The sequence below is a fragment of the Pteropus medius genome, unplaced genomic scaffold (genome assembly GCF_902729225.1).
Source record: "Pteropus medius unplaced genomic scaffold, Ma_sr-lr_union100, whole genome shotgun sequence".
Lineage (NCBI taxonomy): Eukaryota > Metazoa > Chordata > Mammalia > Chiroptera > Pteropodidae > Pteropus > Pteropus medius.
The window spans coordinates 5994837-6015343 of NW_024340692.1; the positions used below are offsets into that span (position 1 = coordinate 5994837).

General features: G+C 34.2%; 1 protein-coding gene across 9 annotated transcripts in view; it reads left to right on the forward strand.

The window, feature by feature from the left end:
* Positions 1–13489, forward strand: part of MPDZ (multiple PDZ domain crumbs cell polarity complex component) — a 146209-nt gene extending 132720 nt beyond the window's left edge. For 8 of the 9 annotated variants that reach the window (XM_039877139.1, XM_039877363.1, XM_039877495.1 and 5 more), the window contains 10 exons: positions 149–342; positions 1572–1719; positions 3327–3413; positions 4299–4389; positions 5265–5308; positions 6164–6286; positions 7296–7400; positions 7976–8088; positions 8915–9038; positions 10882–11760. In XM_039877139.1, the coding sequence (XP_039733073.1) occupies positions 149–342; positions 1572–1719; positions 3327–3413; positions 4299–4389; positions 5265–5308; positions 6164–6286; positions 7296–7400; positions 7976–8088; positions 8915–9038; positions 10882–11028 (1176 nt within the window). In that variant the 3' untranslated portion in view covers positions 11029–11760. Of the gene's footprint in view, positions 1–148; positions 343–1571; positions 1720–3326; positions 3414–4298; positions 4390–5264; positions 5309–6163; positions 6287–7295; positions 7401–7975; positions 8089–8914; positions 9039–10881 lie in introns of all 9 variants that reach the window. The other variant, XM_039877000.1, reaches the window with a different exon arrangement.
* Positions 13490–20507: the final 7018 nt, after the last annotated feature.

Genomic DNA, 20507 nt, shown 5'->3' on the forward strand with positions numbered 1-20507 from the left:
AGAAAAGGCTACTCTGGGGAGGGTGGTCTTGGTGTGTTTGTTTTTTTCCTTCCTCCCTTCCACCCTTCTCATCCCCTCTCCCTCCCATACTTCCTCGCTGTCCTTAACTCACCTGGTTCCTCACAGTCCATGTCCCACTTCTGTACAGGTAAATGGAATTGACTTGAGAAAGGCCACACACGATGAAGCAATAAATGTCCTGAGACAAACACCACAGAGAGTGCGCCTGACACTCTACAGAGATGAGACCCCATACAAAGAGGAGGACGTGTATGATACCCTCACCATTGAGCTGCAGAAGAAGCCAGGAAAAGGCCTGGGATTGAGTATTGTTGGTAAAAGGTAAGACTGAAGAGGGCAAACCCAATGACCTTTTGGAATGATTGAATTTAAATTCTTTTAAAAGTACTAGCAGTAGTAGTACTAGCAGAAAACTTAGTTTGGTAAATGAGAATTAAATATATTCTTGTGACAAAGGAATCTAAATTCTAATGAGTGACAGAAACGTATTGTTGGGGAATCCATGAAATCAAAAAGAAAGGGACCAAGTGACCCTATTTAAGGAAAGTAGACCAGAAAAACTTATTTAAAAAGAGGTACCTGTTTTAAAAAAAATAAAGAGGTACCTGAACTGGAGCTATAAATGACAAATGATCGTTGATCTATTAAAGGGGATGAAGATATTCTAGGGAGAAGGATCAGCATGAACAAAAGCATGCCATAAAACAGAACAGAAAGCATAAAGTAAGAGGCTGGGGTGGTGGGTTGGTGAATATGCATAAATTCAGTACCTCATTTATTAAATATATATAAGTAATATTAACAAATATATAATCCAGTAAGTTCCATCACCTTCATTCTAAAGATGGGAAAGCAGAGGATCAGATCATAAAATGGCTTCTTCGAGATCACAACCTTGGCAAGAAAAGCGATGCAATTCAGTTTCACTACACATTTCTATTTACAGTTACCTTTGTATCTTAACAAGAAGTTGTTGGTTTATTTATGATTTTGTGGATTAAAGAAAGAGTGGAATAAGATTAGTATTTGTTCATTTTGCATGAATCTATCTTGTATGAAATAATGATTTAAAATAAAAGACATCACAACAGTGATACTTAAGTTTCAGGTAACAAATGGTTTTAGCTTGAGATACACATTTGTTATTAATTTTCAATAATGTTAATGATGTTAGTGATAAGATCAATAGCTATTTAAGCCTTCTTCATGGTATAAAAAGAACAATAGACTTAGCACGCAAGGACTGACTCGTAAGTCCCATTTTTGCCATTCAGTAGCTGCGTGACCCATAAAATGAATATGATAGTAGCCACTTCTGCTCACAGTATCCGATCGTTGAATAAATATGTTATGGAATATTATAAGCCATACACTATTATTTATCACAAAGATTAATTCTAATGTTGCCCCAGTGTTGCTCTGAAAACAAAATTTTAAAGTCATAGAAACAGAAGTAAAAAATTTCACTTAAGAAATGTAAGCTTTTTATTAAATAAGCATTGCATTACAGTTGAGAAAAATAATGTTGAAATTCAAACTTATGTTTGCAGAAATGACACTGGGGTTTTTGTGTCAGACATCGTCAAAGGAGGAATTGCAGATGCTGATGGAAGACTGATGCAGGGAGACCAGATATTAATAGTGAATGGAGAAGACGTCCGGAATGCCACCCAGGAAGCTGTTGCTGCTTTGCTAAAGGTAAAAATCAAATGCCAAATTAATAGTGTGCCAGAAAATAGAAAAAAGAGAATTTAACATCGAGCTACCACAGTGAAATAAGTACTGACTTCACTTAAAACGTTTTCTCAAATAAGATATAAGTAGGCAACCTATTTCAGTAGGAAATAATCCTCAATACACAAAAAACTTCATGCACATAAGGTTCATTGCAGTGTTATTTGTAATAGTAGGAAAACTGGAAGCAATACAGTTGACATAACTATACATACTTTGGTATATAGCAAAGGTCATGGCAAACATATCCGTCTGTAATGATGTTCAGGATAACTAATATGAAAAAACTTGCGGAGAATATGAGACAATTGTATCTATAGCGTAGAAACAATTGTATAAAATAAAATCTTATAGTAAGTCTTTTAACAAAAATGATGAGATAATTATTGGAACTATGGAATCCTTTGTTTTCCTTCTTTATTTTCAAAATATTTTTGAGGATAAGTTGCTTTTGTAGCAGAAAAATTAACATAATAATTTTTATAATAATAGATACTCGAAGTTTGAAAGACATTTTATAGGTAGATGAAAGAGACATAACTTTACACAGTGAATAATTAATGTTTGGAATTTGTTAACCGCTGCAGTTCTGTAAGCTGGAAGTATAAATAGATTCAAGAAGGGTTTGATAAGTTCCTGTTTCCCCAAAAGAAACAAAAAAACAACTTATAGATATTGCAGGTAATGTTTGACCGTTCAGAATTTGATTCATGATCAACATGTTTAAGAGTAATATATCTCTTGAAACCCCTATCAGAAGCAACATGATAATATCAGTGCCAATATTTATATAAATGCTACTTTGTGCTAGACACTCATAAGCATTATACGTGAACTGTCTTATCACAACAACCTATAAGGGTCTCTATTTTACAAATACAGAGTAAAAGTCTTATCAAGGTAGACGTCTACCAAGGTCACACAGCTAGTTTATCACATAGTCTGATTTAAACTAGTATGTCTAACTGCAAAAACCAATATCTCAAATACCTTTTTGTGCTACTTCCACGTGAGACTATACAGCATTTCTTGCATGCCTGTAATGTAGTAATGCCTTTCCCGCAAAGGGCCAAAGGGAAATTGTCTTCAGTTCTTTTGTGTTTATAGCAATATGGCTTATTTAAGTATTATATAATAGGTTTATTCAGGTACAGTGAAACAACAGTTTACCCAGTTATCTGAGTTCCTCCGCCATTAATGGCAAAACAAGTTGTTTTATTGTTTTTGTTTCGTTTTTTAAAATCTGAACTATTTAGTTCATTTGGCCCATCTAAATCAGTGTTTTTCCTGAGATAATTCTCAATTCTGAATTTCTCAGTACCTTAACAGAAAAAGTCTCCATGTAAATGTATGAGCTCAGTAGACAGACACTTGCTGGTGTTGCTTCTGCTGCTAGTCTTAATGTTTTAGAAAAGCATCTTTTCTACAAAGCATTGGAGCTATCCTTGCCTATGGAAATTCCAAAAGGAATATGCCTTTCAAAAACTGTTTCGAAGAGTAAAATGTACTCGTAAAGATGACCGTAGCATCTTATTTAAACACTTCCATAAAGCAACCGGTTGCCTTTCCAGTGTTCCCTAGGTACAGTGACTTTGGAAGTTGGAAGAATCAAAGCTGGTCCATTCCATTCAGAGAGAAGGCCTTCTCAAAGCAGCCAGGTAGGTAGCTATGGGATTCATCAGAGTGATGCAGTCCACATTCCAAAAGGAGCTCAAAGATGTCCCTGACTGTGAGTCTGTCCAGAGTCTGTGAGTCATGAACACAGGCCTAGCCCTCTGGCAGCTTAACACAGTGGAGTGCAGAGTTTGATATAGAGAAGAGCAAGAGCTGAAAGTGGACAGATAAACAAGGTATAGTTCTTGAGTAGTTTATAAGTATTCTAAGGAACTCAATTTCTTTTCTGACATGATTCTTTTTTTTCATAATCTCGAAAGTTAATTAATATATAAAAGCCTACCAAGATAATATATTTTTAAACTATTTTATAACAGACATTTATCAATCAGTATTCAACTGAAAAAGTCTCATGTGGGTGAACTATAGATGCTCACCACCATGTATAAAAATGTGGTGTTATGTAGTTAAGTCATTTGACAAGGCCCTTCTCAGTCTTAATGGTCCAAGACCATTTTCATCAACCTGTCCTTAAAGAGCCCTTACTCACCCCTTAATGACCATCAGTTTCCTGTGGACTGGTCCTAAGTCTACCATTTTTTAAGTCCCCATCTATGTATAGCATCAACTTAAATTTAGAGAGGATTAGCTTAAATGAGATTATGAAAGTCCACTAAAATTTTAGATACTCTAGGGTTGGAATCAATTTCATCCATCCTTTTAGCTTCAATTTATTTAGGTTACTAGGCAAATTCTTCCTTCAAAAGAAAAATAAATTAGTAGAAACTGTTTAAATTGCCCATTAAATTATCAAGTGCAATGTTACTTAACAGGTATTTCTCTCTGGATGCATTAAAATAATTAAATTCTGAAATAAGGGGCTATCATTACTTCCAAAACTTTCTAATGTCATTGTTTTGTATTTGTAGATGAGTGAAGGCAGCCTGTCATCATTCACTTTTCCACTTTCTGGATCCAGTACATCTGAGTCACTGGAAAGTAGCTCAAAGAAGAATGCATGTAAGAATAGTTTGATGTTTTAAGAATGATTTACTGTTTTGAATTTTGGCCATTTTAATTTAGCTCTGAGCTGTCTTTCTCCCAAATCATTTCATGTCTTAATACAGGTGCAAAGATGTGTGTTGGCAAAAATTCTGAATAATGTGAAGCTGTGCCTATGACAGCTTTTCCCATTTGATGTTTACCCTACAAGACATACTAAACATTAGAATCGGGAGTCTGTAATTTTTTTCTTACTAAGCCTTTTGGTGTATTTGATTTTTATCTCCTTTCTCTGTTTAATATAACACCAATAAACCAGAAGATGCCATTAAGTGAAGCCTTCTTTTTCCATAAAGATTGCAAAAATTTTGATTGAGAAAATTAATATGATCTTCCTGTGTTATAATTACATGAAATCATGATGCAGAGGGTTTTTTTTGGCTTGGAGCATTGGTTGAAAGTTGTTCAAATTGAAGAAACTAACCATATGGCATTCTCTGTTTGAAATTTGACTAATATTCTAGAAATTTAGGTGCTTAAGACCATGAATTCTTTTTAATGCACTCATGACTTTATTCCTCTCAGCTGCACACACGTGTCTTTATATCCAAAGCACATTCTGTCCTCGATTCATTCAAAGTGGATTATACAGTTATATAATCAGTGTTTAAAACAAGAAGGAAGAAATGAATGGTATGTGTGTTTTGTTCAGCTGAAGAAATAAAGAGTTCTTATATAAGAGATTTAATCATGTGTACTGACAATTTTGAGAATGCTTTCAAAAAAAATTAGGATATCCCATTTAGTCCCATCCAGCTCCAGACATTGACTTAAATTTAAATGAACATAAAAAATGCTTTAATAACCATATTTTATCTTTTTCACTTTTATAGTGGCTTCTGAAATACAGGGATTAAGAACAGTTGAAATAAAAAAGGTAACTTGGGGGAAAGAAAAGAATGCAAACTATTGACTTGAGGCATCTGCATATATATTTTCCTATTAGTTGTCTTACCTTTTTATGGTACCACGTGAAAAATAATATATTATACACAGTAGAAATAGTACAATGCAGTCCCTGCTGAATTTCCTGATCATAGTACCTTGTTTGAAAAATCATTTTTGGCATATTCTGTGTTGCCAAAAATGGCATCAGTTCAGCCCCACACAAAATAATGCCCAAACTCTCACTTCTCATAATATTAAGTAAGACTTTGCCTTCAACAGATCTTTTCAGTTCTCCTAGAACAAATTCCCCTGACTGCTGTGCATAAGAGAAAAATAAAAACAACTACAATTTATTGAGCCTTTACTATGTGCTGAATGCTCTTGTAGATACTCTGTGCCATCACCATCTCATTTAATGTTCACTGTTGTCCTTGGTGAACGGCACTGTAATCTCCTCTTTGTCAGTGAAGATCTAGGGATGCATTGAGAGACGTGGACTTGTTCCAGGTCCTAGCGTTCGTGTGTGTGAGTTCCTGGCTTTGAACATGGGTCTCTCTGACTCCAGAAGCTGTGCCCTTTCACTTCATCACTGCCTGTTCTTCATCCATCCTACAACATGATTTTCAATTAACCATATTTTGATTTCTTTTACTTCCTAAATAGATGGTTATTTTCCCAAATCACACTAAGGACCTGTGTCAAATAAAGCAATGCAGTTTTCTTGAGCTTCATTTTTCACTCTCATACCTAGAGGATCAGATTAAACTATAGAATATTGTGCCAATGAAACCAAGTCAATTAAAAATATCACATTGACCAAAATATTCTCTCTCTTCCATTACAGGGGCCTGCTGACTCACTGGGAATCAGCATTGCTGGAGGAGTGGGCAGCCCACTTGGGGATGTTCCTATATTTATTGCAATGATGCACCCAAATGGAGTTGCAGCTCAGACCCAGAAACTCAGAGTAGGTTTTACTAACAGCTCTAGTAGCCCTTGCAAATCTGGCAGAAGTTTTGATAGACCCTTTGAATTCGGTCACCTGTCACAGGTCGTTTTAAATGTATCTGCTCTTGAATCAGCAAATCCAACCATGGCAGGGCTTACTTTGCTTAAAAGGTAAAGAAAATTGAGAGAGAAGAATTTTTTCTATTATGTGCAAATTTGCAAGTAAATGAAATGGGAAGACTTACTGTTGTTTCTTAATATTTTTTACTTGTTTGAAACTCTATGGAAGAAGTTCACAGAAAAGAGTGTTTCAAAACACCAGTATGAGGTGAAAGTTCTAAAATCTGTGTGGCCTTATGTCAAAAGGATCTCTGAAATATAACCACCCCTTAGTGTAAATTGTCTCTAAATTGGGAATGGTTCAGTCTCCTTTGATATCGAAATTTATGACCAGCACTCAAAAGTTGATTGTTACACATAGCACAGGGGTCAGAAATTTTTTTCTGTGATGGACAAAATGTGCATTTTTTAAACTTTGTGGGACATACAGATTTCCGTTACAACTACTCAGTTCTGCTCCATGAAAGCACCCAGATGAGCATGGCTGTCTTCCAAGCAGATTTCATTAACAAGAACAAGCAGTGGGCCAGACGTGGCTTTTGGGCAGCAGTTTGCACACCCCTGCCTTAGAGTCACATCTAATGTATATAATAATAACGTCCAGAGAAACTCTTGTTTCCAAATGACATCAGATATTTTATTCTCTTAATAGGAAGCCATGTCTTACCAAAGAGAAATGAAGGGAAGAATGATTTCCCCTCTCCCCCAGAGACTGTGGAGTCAGTCATCATGTGCAGCTTCTTTTTGTGCTTGCTGCTCCTTGGAATTAGTCATCCCCTTGGGTATATTTCCATTGCTGATAACAGCATGTATGTGATGTGCAAGGTAGAGAAAGAAATGATTGTGCAGGTCTCAGTGTCACTCTCTCCATGGCTGCTTTAGCAGATGGCTCTTCCTTTCCCTTGCAGGTTGGGGACAGGATTGTTACTATCTGTGGCACATCCACTGAGGGGATGACTCACACCCAAGCAGTTAACTTACTAAAAAATGCCTCCGGTTCCATTGAAATGCAGGTAAGGTTTTTATTCTAAGCACTATTCAGAATATAGGTAGCTTGAGGACACATGAGATTTGCTGTTAAAGCAATAAAAATGCTTATATCTCCTGCTATTATTTTATTTAATATTTCCTTTATGCATAAATGATTACATTGAGAGTTCTAAGAAAGTATTTAGGAAACACGTTCTGTCTGGTTTATCTTGATACATTTATCATTTCACACTTTATATCTAAGGGGAAAATACAAGGTCTTAGCAGTAAATGATCAGTTGCTAGAATTTTAAGTGGTGTGAGTGGCTTGTATTCTAAAGACCTTTAAAAATTAATTGCATAGGAGACCATGTTTGAAAAACATCAAAGAACTTGGTAGAATGAATTAGTAGAGTATTTTTTATTGTCAGTTGAAGAGGCCTGTGGACCATGTGAAATTTCTTTCTCTTTGGCTGTATATTATGTTAACGGAAATGATTAAGTGGACAATAATAAAATACATGTCTTAATCCAAATACTCTTTTCGAAGAAAAATTACTGATGTCTTCCTAGCCACGTGACCATATGTTTTTTCTCTTTATATTTCTCCTATACACAGGTGGTTGCTGGAGGAGATGTGAGTGTGGTCACAGGTCATCAGCAAGAGCCTGCCAATTCCAGTCTTTCTTTTACTGGGTTGACATCAAGCAGTATATTTCAAGATGATTTAGGGTGAGCTCATATATTATGGTTTGTATGTTCCTACCACTCACATAAAGGTGAAATAATAGGAGATGAGGTATGAAATATGAAAACCAAGTGTTTTTAAACTGTTAAATAATTACGGCATGGATTTAGTTTATTAACGATAGAGAGAAAGGCATGCCACTACCCATCCCACATTTTCAGCTCAGGTTTTCAAGGGTACATTCATTATAGCCTTGATGTCACTACCGTATGTGACAAGGAGCAAGTAAGATCTGTCCTTTTAAAAAGTTCACCATTGCCTACTCATTTAATAAATCATCTTTTAGATTAAAAAAAATCACAGTTATCTAATATTTGAGTACAGAAGAATTAGAACATAAAAGAAGGAGAAGATAGCATATTAGAATTTTTAAATAATTTGATGCACATTTTACATTGTTTATAATCGATTTTTCTCTCTGAACTCGGGAATACTGATGTTTATGACTTATTCCATGATGGTCCTTTGCACTTTAGCCCTCTCACTTTAAATAAACTGGAAAAAGAATAAGCTTCTCCATGCAACGAGAACATCCTGTGAATATGTTAGTTTAAGAAAACCGTAAATGAATAATAGAATTAAGATGTTAAATAGAATTTTATTAGATTTCTTAAATTTAAAATACTGATCACAGCATACACTGACTGACTTGTCAAACATCCCCAAATTACCCGTCATTAACTCACTGTCAGTAACACAGAGAATGATACTAGTTCTAGGTGAATGTCAGATAATTCATAACTTACCGATTCACAGTATCTATTTTTTTTTTTACATCCCCAAACTCTTTTTTCCTTCTTTTTACTGTAGACCTCCTCAGTGCAAGTCTATTACATTAGACCGAGGACCAGATGGCTTAGGCTTCAGTATAGTAGGAGGATACGGCAGCCCTCATGGAGACTTACCCATTTATGTTAAAACAGTATTTGCAAAGGTAAGCTTGCAGATTTTATCCACCCTCCCCCCTAAACATTCATTAACAGTGGTCAGCAGCTGGCTTATTAGTTTGTGGCCTGAGGTAACGCCAAATGGTTAACAGTTGATCGTTTTCTTTTGGAACTCCCTACAGGAACGTCATTAAATATTTTTGTCCAGTTTGAGGTTTAGTTATGTTTAAAGGAAAATAGGCTCAAATTGAAATTCCATAGGAATTTTTGACCATATACATGAAAATATTAATGAACTTTAGACAGTAACACCTGATTTTTTTTTTCCTTTGAAAACAAGTTGCATATGATTGAATGTCTTTTGAAAATGGAACATTTTAAATACTTATGCTGTAAAGTGCTGGCATTTCTTTTTCTTTGCATTTTTTTGTTGTTACAAAATATAAAACAAGCACAGAAAAGTACATAAATAGATTTGCAGATTAACTAATAGGGCATTTATTTTGCAGTTTAATTTCATTAAATAATATAGAAAAATAATAACTAAAAATTTTTGAAGAGTATCTAGAAGCTGTTACCTACAATAAGTCAGCATTTGCAACCAGAGCATTCAATAAAGAAAGGAAAACCATTTAGTATATAGTTGTAATTATGTAATAACATGTTCTATGTTAAGATTGTTTAGAATAAGAATAAAGTTATTACAACATTGATGAAGCTATTAAAATATTTTAAACCCAAATAATTATTGTTAATATATAGTTAGGAGCTACAAAATTGAACAAAATTTTCTACAAGAGAAAATCTAGGATCTCAAAGTTTTACAGTGCAGAGGAACAAAACATATCGAACCTATTAAAAGATTTGATGCAAGGGCTTGAGATTAGTGCAGTGGTCCTATAAAGTGCCTACGAATGGAGATTTTGTTCTATTATTTTGTAAAATATAGTTTTTTAACCAATTTAAAGTGCTATAGCTACAGCAGTCAAACAATAGGCTTAATTAATGAGACTTAAAAGCCATCGGTGTGTCCAAAAATACAAACAGCATTTTCCAGTGAATAGAAGAATCATGCAGTCCTTTTCCTCAGCCTTGGAACAACTTATTTAAGGCATGCTAGTTAGAACATATTTTAAGAATTTCATCATTATGGATTCCTCATTAACTTTTCCATATTTTAATCTTATATTTAATTGCATAATTGCCTGCCATAAACATGCCTTATGATGGGGTTCTTTTTTAGACAGCGATGTCTGCATTTAATCTTAATCATTTAGGGCCCATAAAAAATATGAAGAGCCCCTCTACCTTTGGGAAGTAAAAAACCAACAAGCTTGAGCTGCCTTTATTAAATCACAGAAAGAATTAGAATTAAAATTAGCAGGACTTGTGCCATGTCCTGCTCTTATCAACATGCATGTGGGCTTTATGCTTCTGCATACCTTTGGGTTTCATGCTTTTCATGCCATTCTCCTATAAAACCACTTTTGTTTCTAGCTAATCTTTTGTTTTCTTTCTGTAGGTCATCTTTGTAGGATAAAACATCCTGGACTCTATGAAATCATTCCTACTAGGCAAACTCCCAAATATTCTCTATTAATTTGAGTTCCTACCTGCTGTGCTGAACAGACAAAAAAAAAAAATCCAACTAATCTATTGACTGCTAAATTCTCAAATAAGAATTTCAGTGCTAAAACCATTTAGGAGCAATGCCTCCTTTGTATATGTTCATTATTGTGTAATGGCTGTGGAGCACCCATGGAGCAATGAGAGTAATGTGTGTGTACATGCAGAGCAGTTTAAATTCTTATTTAGATCTTTTTCTGTTGTGTAGCATTTTTTGGAAGCAGCATTTTTTGAGAAGTAAACAAGCCTACTTTATAATTGCAGGGAGCTGCCTCTGAAGATGGGCGTCTAAAAAGGGGTGATCAGATCATCGCTGTCAATGGGCAGAGTCTAGAAGGGCTAACCCATGAAGAAGCCGTTGCCATCCTTAAGCGGACAAAAGGCACTGTCACTCTGATGATTCTCTCCTGAAGCGGCTGCCAGAATTGAGCCAACTCAACCCCTCACTGTACAAAGAATGAACTGGTCTTGTGGATGACTTTCCCATGCTGTGTTCTTCATGCTCTTCAAACTGTGGGGGAAAAAATACCATTTTAAGTTTGTTTCTCTCCTATGGAAATGATTTTCTTACAGCCTAGCATCATTTTTTCCTTTCTTCTTGCATATCATGAACATAAACTCAGAGGTTTATGCATAGTTAAATCCGGTCTTTCTTCATGAAGGTAGCTGGCATTTATAGTCACATGGGCAAAAATTACGATGTGCTAAACTGGTTAGTAGACTAAGAAAAATTAATTCTAAAGCTACCCTAAGAGAAATGGCTTCAGTACATTGGGGTGAAAAATGAAAAATAAAGAAGAAAATTGAGTTTTATAAAAATGCCTCATTTTCTCAATCCATCCACTCTCCTTATTTCTAACTAAAAAAAAAAAAAAAAAATCCTAATAAAAGTCTTTTATAGAACTCAGTATTTAAAAATTTTGAGTATTATAGAAAATCTCATCTCTCCACTTCTAATATATACTTACATATTTTCCTCTTAAAGTGGGTTTCTAAGATTGAGTAAAGAGTGAATATCTAAAGAAATGTCCCTAAGTTTGTAAAGAAAACATTTAATGCACATCTCGATGATGATTTTCATTTTCGACCTGTTATAAAAAAATTTCCATGTTTCTATAAGTAAAATGAAGATGTTACCCTCTATTGACTGTTGTTTCTCTAGAAAGCAGCCGAGCTAACTATGGAGGAACATAGAAGACATCTCGGAGTCTTTAGTGCTAGTTTTAACTGATGCAACACTAAAAATCTGTTAGCGTGCTGTGCAATTGGTTTTCAGTTAGTATTAATCTTAATGACAGAGAAAAAAGCAATGTGTTAGTAATTATTTTGGTTGTATGCCATTAGAAAATTGATAGAAAATTAAGAGGATCAACATAACTTCACTTCATTGCCTTATATTAACATCTTATAATACAATAGTTTAAAACTAAGCGAAACAGATGGAGCTGTTTATTGAGACAACTGGTGAGGAATTATCATGTGTTCGTTCCCATTTTAGAGCGTGAAACTCCTACATTAGAATATATAAAGTCACTTTAAATATTATCTATATTTGTAACAGAAGTAGTGTACAGATATTTTATTACAGCACTTTTGTGTAAATGCAGAATTGAAGTGAATAAGAAGTTTCATGGTGCACGAATAAAGAAGCAGACGTATTTTTTTTTTTGTTCTTTTTACTGGGGAAAAGCTTCATTATACTGTTCAAGATTTATAATTTAAAATTGTCTTATGTTTAACTGAACATATCATGTCTATAGATACAATTAGAGGAACTTTGGACATTACTATGTAAAGCTCAATATTATTTTTACATCCAGAATTTTTACTAACACTTAAGATTCATAGACTACTCATGGAGCAGAGACAGATAAACAAGGTTGTAGAAAGAGAAGTGTCCTTCTTGTATACGTTTTTCAGAGATGTAATTAATATAGTGACATTATGTTTTCTTTAGGATAAAGAGCTAAAGTGTGTTCAGATGGAAACATAATGAAAATTATATTAATAAACATGAAAAGTCTAATTTGAAAGCTGAGCGAAGAATTGGGGAACATTTGTTCTATTGGTTCTGTCCCTAATTAGCTAATGAACATACGCATTCCCTCTGGTTTGTCTCATCTACAAAATGATAGGTTATTTTATCTCAAAACCATTACCTAGTTCTAAAATGTAAGAATTCTGTGATTCTTAGTTACTTAAAATGAATGGACAAAACTACACATTGTGGCAATTCAAGAGATATTCTACTTAACCAATCATTGTAAACCCAAGTAATTGATGTAACAAAATTCATTTTAGTATCCCAGTGACACATCTAGCTTCTTAGTCATCACTTAATGGTCCTCCGTCATGAAGGTATGCCAGGTAGGCTACTGGAAGCTGAGCCTACCCTCTTTTATGAGTTTTAATTAGCAAAGAATTTTATGGAGGACACTCTGTGGTAGATTCTAACGGGGAGTTAATCAACCAAATTAAAGTTTGATTAAATACATGGGAATAACCCAAGGAGAACAGCTTGTTGGATATCTGTACAAGCCTGAAAAGCATCCCTCAAAATTCATGTCTACCAGGAACCTCAGAATGTGACCTTATTTGGCGATAAGGTCTTTGCAGATATAATAGTTAAATGGAGGTGAGGTTATACTGGATTATGGTGAGCCCTAAATCCTTCAAAGAAGGCCAAGTAAAGATGAGGACAAAACGGGCAAACAAAAAATCACCCCAAATCTTTTGAAACCACCAGAAGCTGGAAGAGGCAGGGAAGGATTTTTCCCTAAGGTCTTCAGAGGAATCTTGGCCCTGTTTGTACCTTTATTTCAGTATTCTGTCCTCCAGAACTATAAAAGAATAAATTTGTTGCTATAAACCATCTTGTTTACTGTATTTTATGAAGCCCTAAGAAACTAATACAGAATCATCTATTTTTAAATCCTTAGCTACTATTATTGTGTCTGGCTAATAGGAGAGGCTCTGTGCATATTGAATATATGAATGATGAACATAGGTAATGATTAATTTTATGGTGTTACTTGTTTCAGTTAGCTGCAGCCTTTGTGCTAAATGAAAAAAAGAAACAGTGGGAATGCTACTCGAGATGCAGAAACACTTAGGAAAGCTCCCCTCTGGATTGCTATTAATTAACAAAGTCAAAGCACATAAAAGGAAGGAAGGGAGGGGGAAAAAAGTTTGAAAGGAAAAGAATATAGATTCATCAGCATTGGAGGGAAGTGACAAAAACTTATGCTTCTTATTTTACTTTTTTTTTTTTTTTGGAAATATAAGTGTTCTATGTGGTACAGGAACAAACTGAGTAAAGAGCTTGAATACTTGAATGTCATAGTGTTCATGCCATATACAACTCAAGACAGCGAACTGACCATAATAGGTTTAATATAATTGCTTGTGTAATGAAATCACACTGGAGAATACCACACATTTCTGGTGTCCTTTGTGACCCCTCCAACATGATGATGATGATGATGATGATGATGAAATAAAATTTTTAACTTCAGTTCTGACTGATACTTAACAGCAGGAGCATCAATGAGGTGTGTAGCAAGTCAGTAGAATTCATACATCAAAGATTGAATTGGAAGCATAATAAGATTAAAATTCATGAAAGATAAGTAAAAGGACAGGGTTTTTTTTGTTTTTAAGAATCTTAATAAAGCAATTTTTGATTGATGGAAGAAGCAAAGGAAGCTCTTCCCTGCTCTGAGATATACTGTACCTAGCTGCCTTAGATCTGGTCAGCTAGCTTACTGTCTGAGAATGAATGCCGTACAGTGATTTAGAGCCTTTCTTCAGATCTCTTGTCAGTGAATAGAGAAGTTGAAAGGATGCCTGCAGGGAGACAGGAGTAAATAGGCTTTTTTTTTTTTTTTTGTCTAGGTGTGGGTATGTCAAAACTATCATCGCCTGCTTTCAGCAGCCCCAGTGTGGTGTTTCATGTCAGTGACGAGTATTCTAGAATGCATTTGATTTGTGCAAAGATATTCCTCAACTTTGTCTATTAGGAATGAATATTTAACTGTATTCCTTTCTAAAGGGAGTGTTTTGTCAGGCGGGATTAGCCTCTGTTACCTCAAGAGGAAAAAAAATGTTGGCAGCAAGAAAATTTCTAAATGAAAATGCGTAAAATCTATAACAGATGTTCTTAAAGTGATATTTGTATACTTGACATTGCAGCTTCTTTTTCCCTTCACAATATAGGTATTCTATATTGTCCATTTTGACGTAAACTTGAAAATAATTGTATTATATTGTTTGTCTAAGAATTATACTTGTCAGTCAAGTACTGAAGTTCAGTAGTAGGCCCTTAAAAAGAATTCTGCCAGGGAGAAAAATCTGTGGCTGTGATCGCAGAGTTCTCTCTCTCAGAATGTTTCTTGTCGTTTTCCAGAGTTACCATCGAAAAGCTGCTTTTTTGGCAGCTTTGAGAAGGGAGCTTCCACCTGTTCATTTAACACTGGACATTTTTTCAGAAGGTTGTGTCGTTTGCAAATACTTTGTGATCCTTTCTTCCTAGTTCTCTCACTCCTCCTCATGTGCCTATTTACAGAAACAAATACGGTTATTCTTGGAAAACAATACTTTTTTCTCTCATTATCGATGTACTAGGAATTAAGATATTTCACTGATTCTGCCTTGAAATACTTGGCATATAAAGTTCCACTCCTCTAAAATTCATTAACCTAAAGGTACTTTTTTTCCATCTCCATTCAATAAACTTACAGATTTGCCTTGCTTTGGAAAATTAAATGAGGCAACTGTATATAAAGCATTGATACTAGGTATCGGATAAGCTATCAAGAAATGGTAGTAGTTGTATGTATCATATCCTGGAAGACATAATATAAACCAATAGTTTTATTCAATAGCCTTCAATTTTCATTTTTGTATGATCATGTCTTTTTCTTCTGAAGTTGGATGCAAATCAGCTTGTACCAAAATTTCAGTTGATTTGCATAGAACATTCACGATGTTTCCTATGTCCTCATGTTATTCTACTATTATTTTTTTCCCTACAGTAGACTAATTTTTAATTTAAATATGCTTAAAAGAATTACATCTTACTACTTTAAATGAAAAAAAACAATATCACTTGCCATAAATATAAAGTAACGATGAGCAAAAGCCATGTTATTAAATTCTATCAAGATCCTATTGTCCAAAAAGGATCAGAACTTGAGGCCTGCTCTCTGTTAGAAAGGGAGAATGGCACATGTTAGAATGGTGCTAATGGCTCCGTGGAGGCTCTTCCCTCGACTTAAAGGAAATGAAATAAAATACCTTTTTCATTATGTGATTTAGAATGTTCTAGTGCCTTGTCAGTGCCACCTAAAAGGGATCTCATGATATACTCTCTTTTTGGAAAAACTCTGTTATACCAAAATCATAAAGGTTTTATTTATAGACTTTTTTTTTAAATACGAAAGCAAGCCAGTCAATTCTTGTTCTTAAAAGTGTCCTTAGTTAATGAGGTTGTTCTAGATTTTGTTTATAAGGCTTTCACTAAAACCAGAATTGGGTCATCATCTCCAACGCTTTAGTTTTGGCAATCTGAGTTCGAAATAAAGGACAAATGACATAAATTAATGGAGTAAAATTAATGTTGTGGTAATATTAAATAAAGCTAATGCCTCTTGCACCTGGAGGGCTATGCAGATGGTAGGCATACCTAATTATGCACCCTGCTGCCTTTCAGTGTACTGATAAAATTCTCTCAACAGAGAATAAAATATGTTCATTCACTGGCTCCAGATAAGTTTGCGTAAGGCAGCACAATACAAAAAAACAGCCTACCATACTTCCTTTCATGGAAGAAACCACAGTTCTATAAGTTAAATGAAATAATTAAATACCTGATTTTTAAAATAAGTCTGTTATAATTATGGTCCTTGTCTTTTCTGTATATATTAAAGTATATGTTCCATTACAAAAAGATTATTCTTACTTTTGAAGTACATAAGCTTACATTTTTACTTTTTAATTTTTTCACATTATTTAAAAAGATAAATTCACTAACAGAATCATAAATTAATTTGATTTCTCACTCTAGGTACAAACCGGATTGGCCAACTGCTCAGGTATTTTTAAATTTGTACAATTCTTTAAGAAGTAGCTGCTCTAGAAAACATGTTGCTATATTTAAGTGTATAGATAATAGGTTTTTGCTACAGATATCTTAAAGATGTCACTGAACTTTTTAAAATTTACTTTGAGTTCATTTAAGGGATGTGTATTCTGTTGCCATTGGATACCTATGCTGTTAAAAGCACAACCAGCAACTTCTAGTTTTAGCTTGAGAATGACTTTTTAAATGCTTTTATGATGTTTGCTATACACATCTTATTTTTCTTAGTTTTATGTTTGTTACTTACATTTTTAAAAACAGGACAAGTAAAATATTATTTTTCAGACATAGGTTTCAGCAAAATAGAAGTTCAGGTACCAGGTGTTTGTTTTATGATAAAGGATGCTGGTGCACTTTTTTTTTTTAAGTAATTTGTTTTAAAGGGTGAGGACCATCTAATTTTTTCATCTTTTACTGTTTAATCTCAGGGTCATTAAATAAATGGATTATATGTTTAAAATTTGTAATTTTCATTGCCATTTAGATAACTAAAACTATGGGAATTATTTTCATCCCATTCATCTACATTTATTTATAGGACTTGACTAATATTCTGTTCAGTAGTTGATTTTTTTTCAAAAGCTTTTCCTTTCTGTGCATTACAGTATTTATGTAATGAAGTCATCAGTGTCTCCAGACTTTTCTGAAACGTAGTGTGAAGAGCATGGGCTTCTGAATCTCAGGGCCCTGGGTTCATACCCTAGCTGGGCTCCTGACGAGAAGCCTCTCTGAGCCTCTGCCTCCTTAACTATAAAATGGGATTGAGAACATGCATCTTCTTCATAGCTCTGTTGGCATCAAATGAGATGGAGTATCTGCACACGATGGTACTTGATGAATATTGTTAATATTACTATAGTCACCATAACTCAAAGGCTGCACTGGTATGTATGGTAGAATTGTAGGGGTTATCTGGAGTAGAGTGTGCTGTCCCTAGTATTAACTTATATCCCGACTTTAAAAATAAACTTACAAAGCGCCCTCTTTACTTTCCTCATTCTAGAGATTTCCTCCTAATTTCTACTAGAAAGGGAAGCAAAAGCAAAAATGATTCCCGGAGAACTGAGAACTGCAGTCTCTGGTTAAAGAAGTGAATGTGCTACTCCTTAATTTTTAAAATGAGATATTTGGGAAGGGAGTTATTAAACCTAGTGAGAGGTTTTTATCATTAAGCCCCATCACTTACATAATAAGCCAAGTATCTAGTTTTAAAAATAAGTGGGAAATTGGACAGTATCATCACATATAATCTCTCTTCCCCACTCTTTTGTGTTAAATAAATTAGTATAAATAAATTTTATTTCCATCGTCCTTTTTTAGTACAATTCCTTTTTTTTTTTATTTTTTTATGATGACATAAGTTCCAAGTGTAAAATCTCATAAGTTCCAAGTGTAAAATTCAACAGTAAAACATACATATATTTCATTGTATGTTCACTGCTCATAGTTAGATTTCTTCCTGTCACCACGTAGTTGACCCTTTTTACCCCATCTACCTCCCCACCCACCCTCTGGTAATCACTAGTCTATTGTCCATGTCCATAAGTCTCTGTTTGTCCTATAATTCCTTTTCAAATGGGAGGGAACAAAGAAGAAATTTGGTAAATTAAACAGTCTTTTAGAAGGAAGTTGATGAGATTAGACTGTCTGCCAGATGCTCCTTTCTCCCATAGTTATATTATTTCTCAAACAATTCATACTAAATAAGTTGAAGAAATGTAAGGTAGAGACTGTATGTACTACTAGTAGTTAATATTTTTAATTAAAAAAAAGTATTTTCCCTAAAGAGTCAAGGAAAGGGAATTTGCTTTTAAAGAGGACTTCTATCAAGTGATGATCACATTTGACTGTAAAATAAGCTTCAAGGTCCCCAAAGACCTGGCTCTGAAAGTTCATACAGTTGAAGATTTCACTTAGGGTGGGGAGAATAGAAATTTCTATTTGAGATACTGCATCATGCTTTTCTTCAGATGTAATGAAGGTGGTGGAGCTCTTTGAAATGGAAAGCAGACAACTAGAGCATATAAGTCTAATTTGTAGGTTTGTATATTGGATGGGATAAGCTTATAAATCACTCTTGATCCCTACTTGCTAACAAAATATTTTATGGATATTTATAAGAGAAATCATACTTTTCAATGACCTAAATATTGGAAGCTAGAGAACAGCCAAGAATCACCCTTAAACATTTAAAGTATTGAGATCCCAAGGAATGGATGTTTATAACCATCTGCGTATTAATCATCATTTGTAGATAAATGTGCTCATGTGAAAGTTGTGATGGGAAATCTTAAAGTGTGAAAATCTTTGGTAAATTTTCCTTTATGACCATGGATCATTTGTGTGTGTGTGTGTGTGTGTGTGTGTGTGATATAGTTAATCATGATGTTGCTACTTAGAGAGCTTATCTATTTTTTACCTTTCAAATGAAGAAAATAAAAAATTATTAAAAGCACCTTAACTTTCCATATGGGGATTCTGAATACTGGAGAGACCTAGAACTTTCATTACTAAGGAGTTTGGGATTATGAAAAATGTCCCAAATTTGAAAGAAGAAAAAAAATAGAATTGGAACCATAAATCTTTCCTTTACTAGGGCTAGATATTTAGTTTCTCTAAATATATTTCTTCTAAGGGATAATATCTTTCCCCATATTTTTGAAAGTCAAAATATATAATGAATGTAAAAGTTTTTAAAGTTTTAAAGTACAGGTCTTTGTTATTATATATTAGCTAAATGACACATTTATGGCTATTTTGATTAAAATGTATCAAATTGATCAGTACTGTCTAAACATGTTTTGTCATATTTTCCTGTTATATAGCCCTATTAATGAAACATAGCTACTGATCTAGTGCTTTGTTAATGAATAACATATCCATTTTTTCCCAAAAGTATGATTTGTTATATAATTTTAAAACAATATTCACAATAGATCCATTAAAGAGTAAACTCATACTCATCCCCAAGTATGATCTTTCCACCTTTTATTATTACTGTATCTTGGACATACCATATCCATTTTATAACAGATGGTGACACTATGTTATTTTCTTTTGTCTACATTATGAGCCCTGTTGCTACACAGAAAATAGCATTAGCAAAGGAGTTTTGCTCAACAGTGAAGTGGGTGACGGAGGGAAAGTAGAAGGAAAGGAGGAAGAAGGAAAAACATTGGTTTAGAGGAAGGGGAAAATCATTACCCTCAAGCCTGTTCTGATAACATTTCTACCATTGTACATGAAAGCTAAATATAGACTTCCTCAAAGTCAATGGAAAACAAAAGGGCAGGGACGATTGTAATTCTAATTTGGCAACAAAAAGCAGAATTTTAAAACTCTCACGTACTGCATATAATTACTAAGAGCTTCATAAGTGACTATAAATGAATGACAGAATCATTTCAGAACAGACTTGGACAGATCAAGGAAAAAGAAACCAAGGATAATGCCAATTGGGGACAATTCTAGTTTGCATCTTCTTTCTTTTCAAACTTTTTGTTTAACTTTGAGAACATGAGACTAAAAGAATGATGAAAAGCCATGAATATTTTCCACTCTCTGAGGAAGTAGAAAAAAAGGGACAAAGTCTCAAAGGCATGAAAGGCAGAATGTAACTGCTGTTTGTTTCTGCAGACATCTCCAAAAGTTAGGTCCAGTGGATGAGTTCCTTGAGAATGCATGGTATCTAGGTAGATGCTGGCAATATGGTTCTAAGCTTTCTGGGATACGAATTCTTAGTCAATGGGGG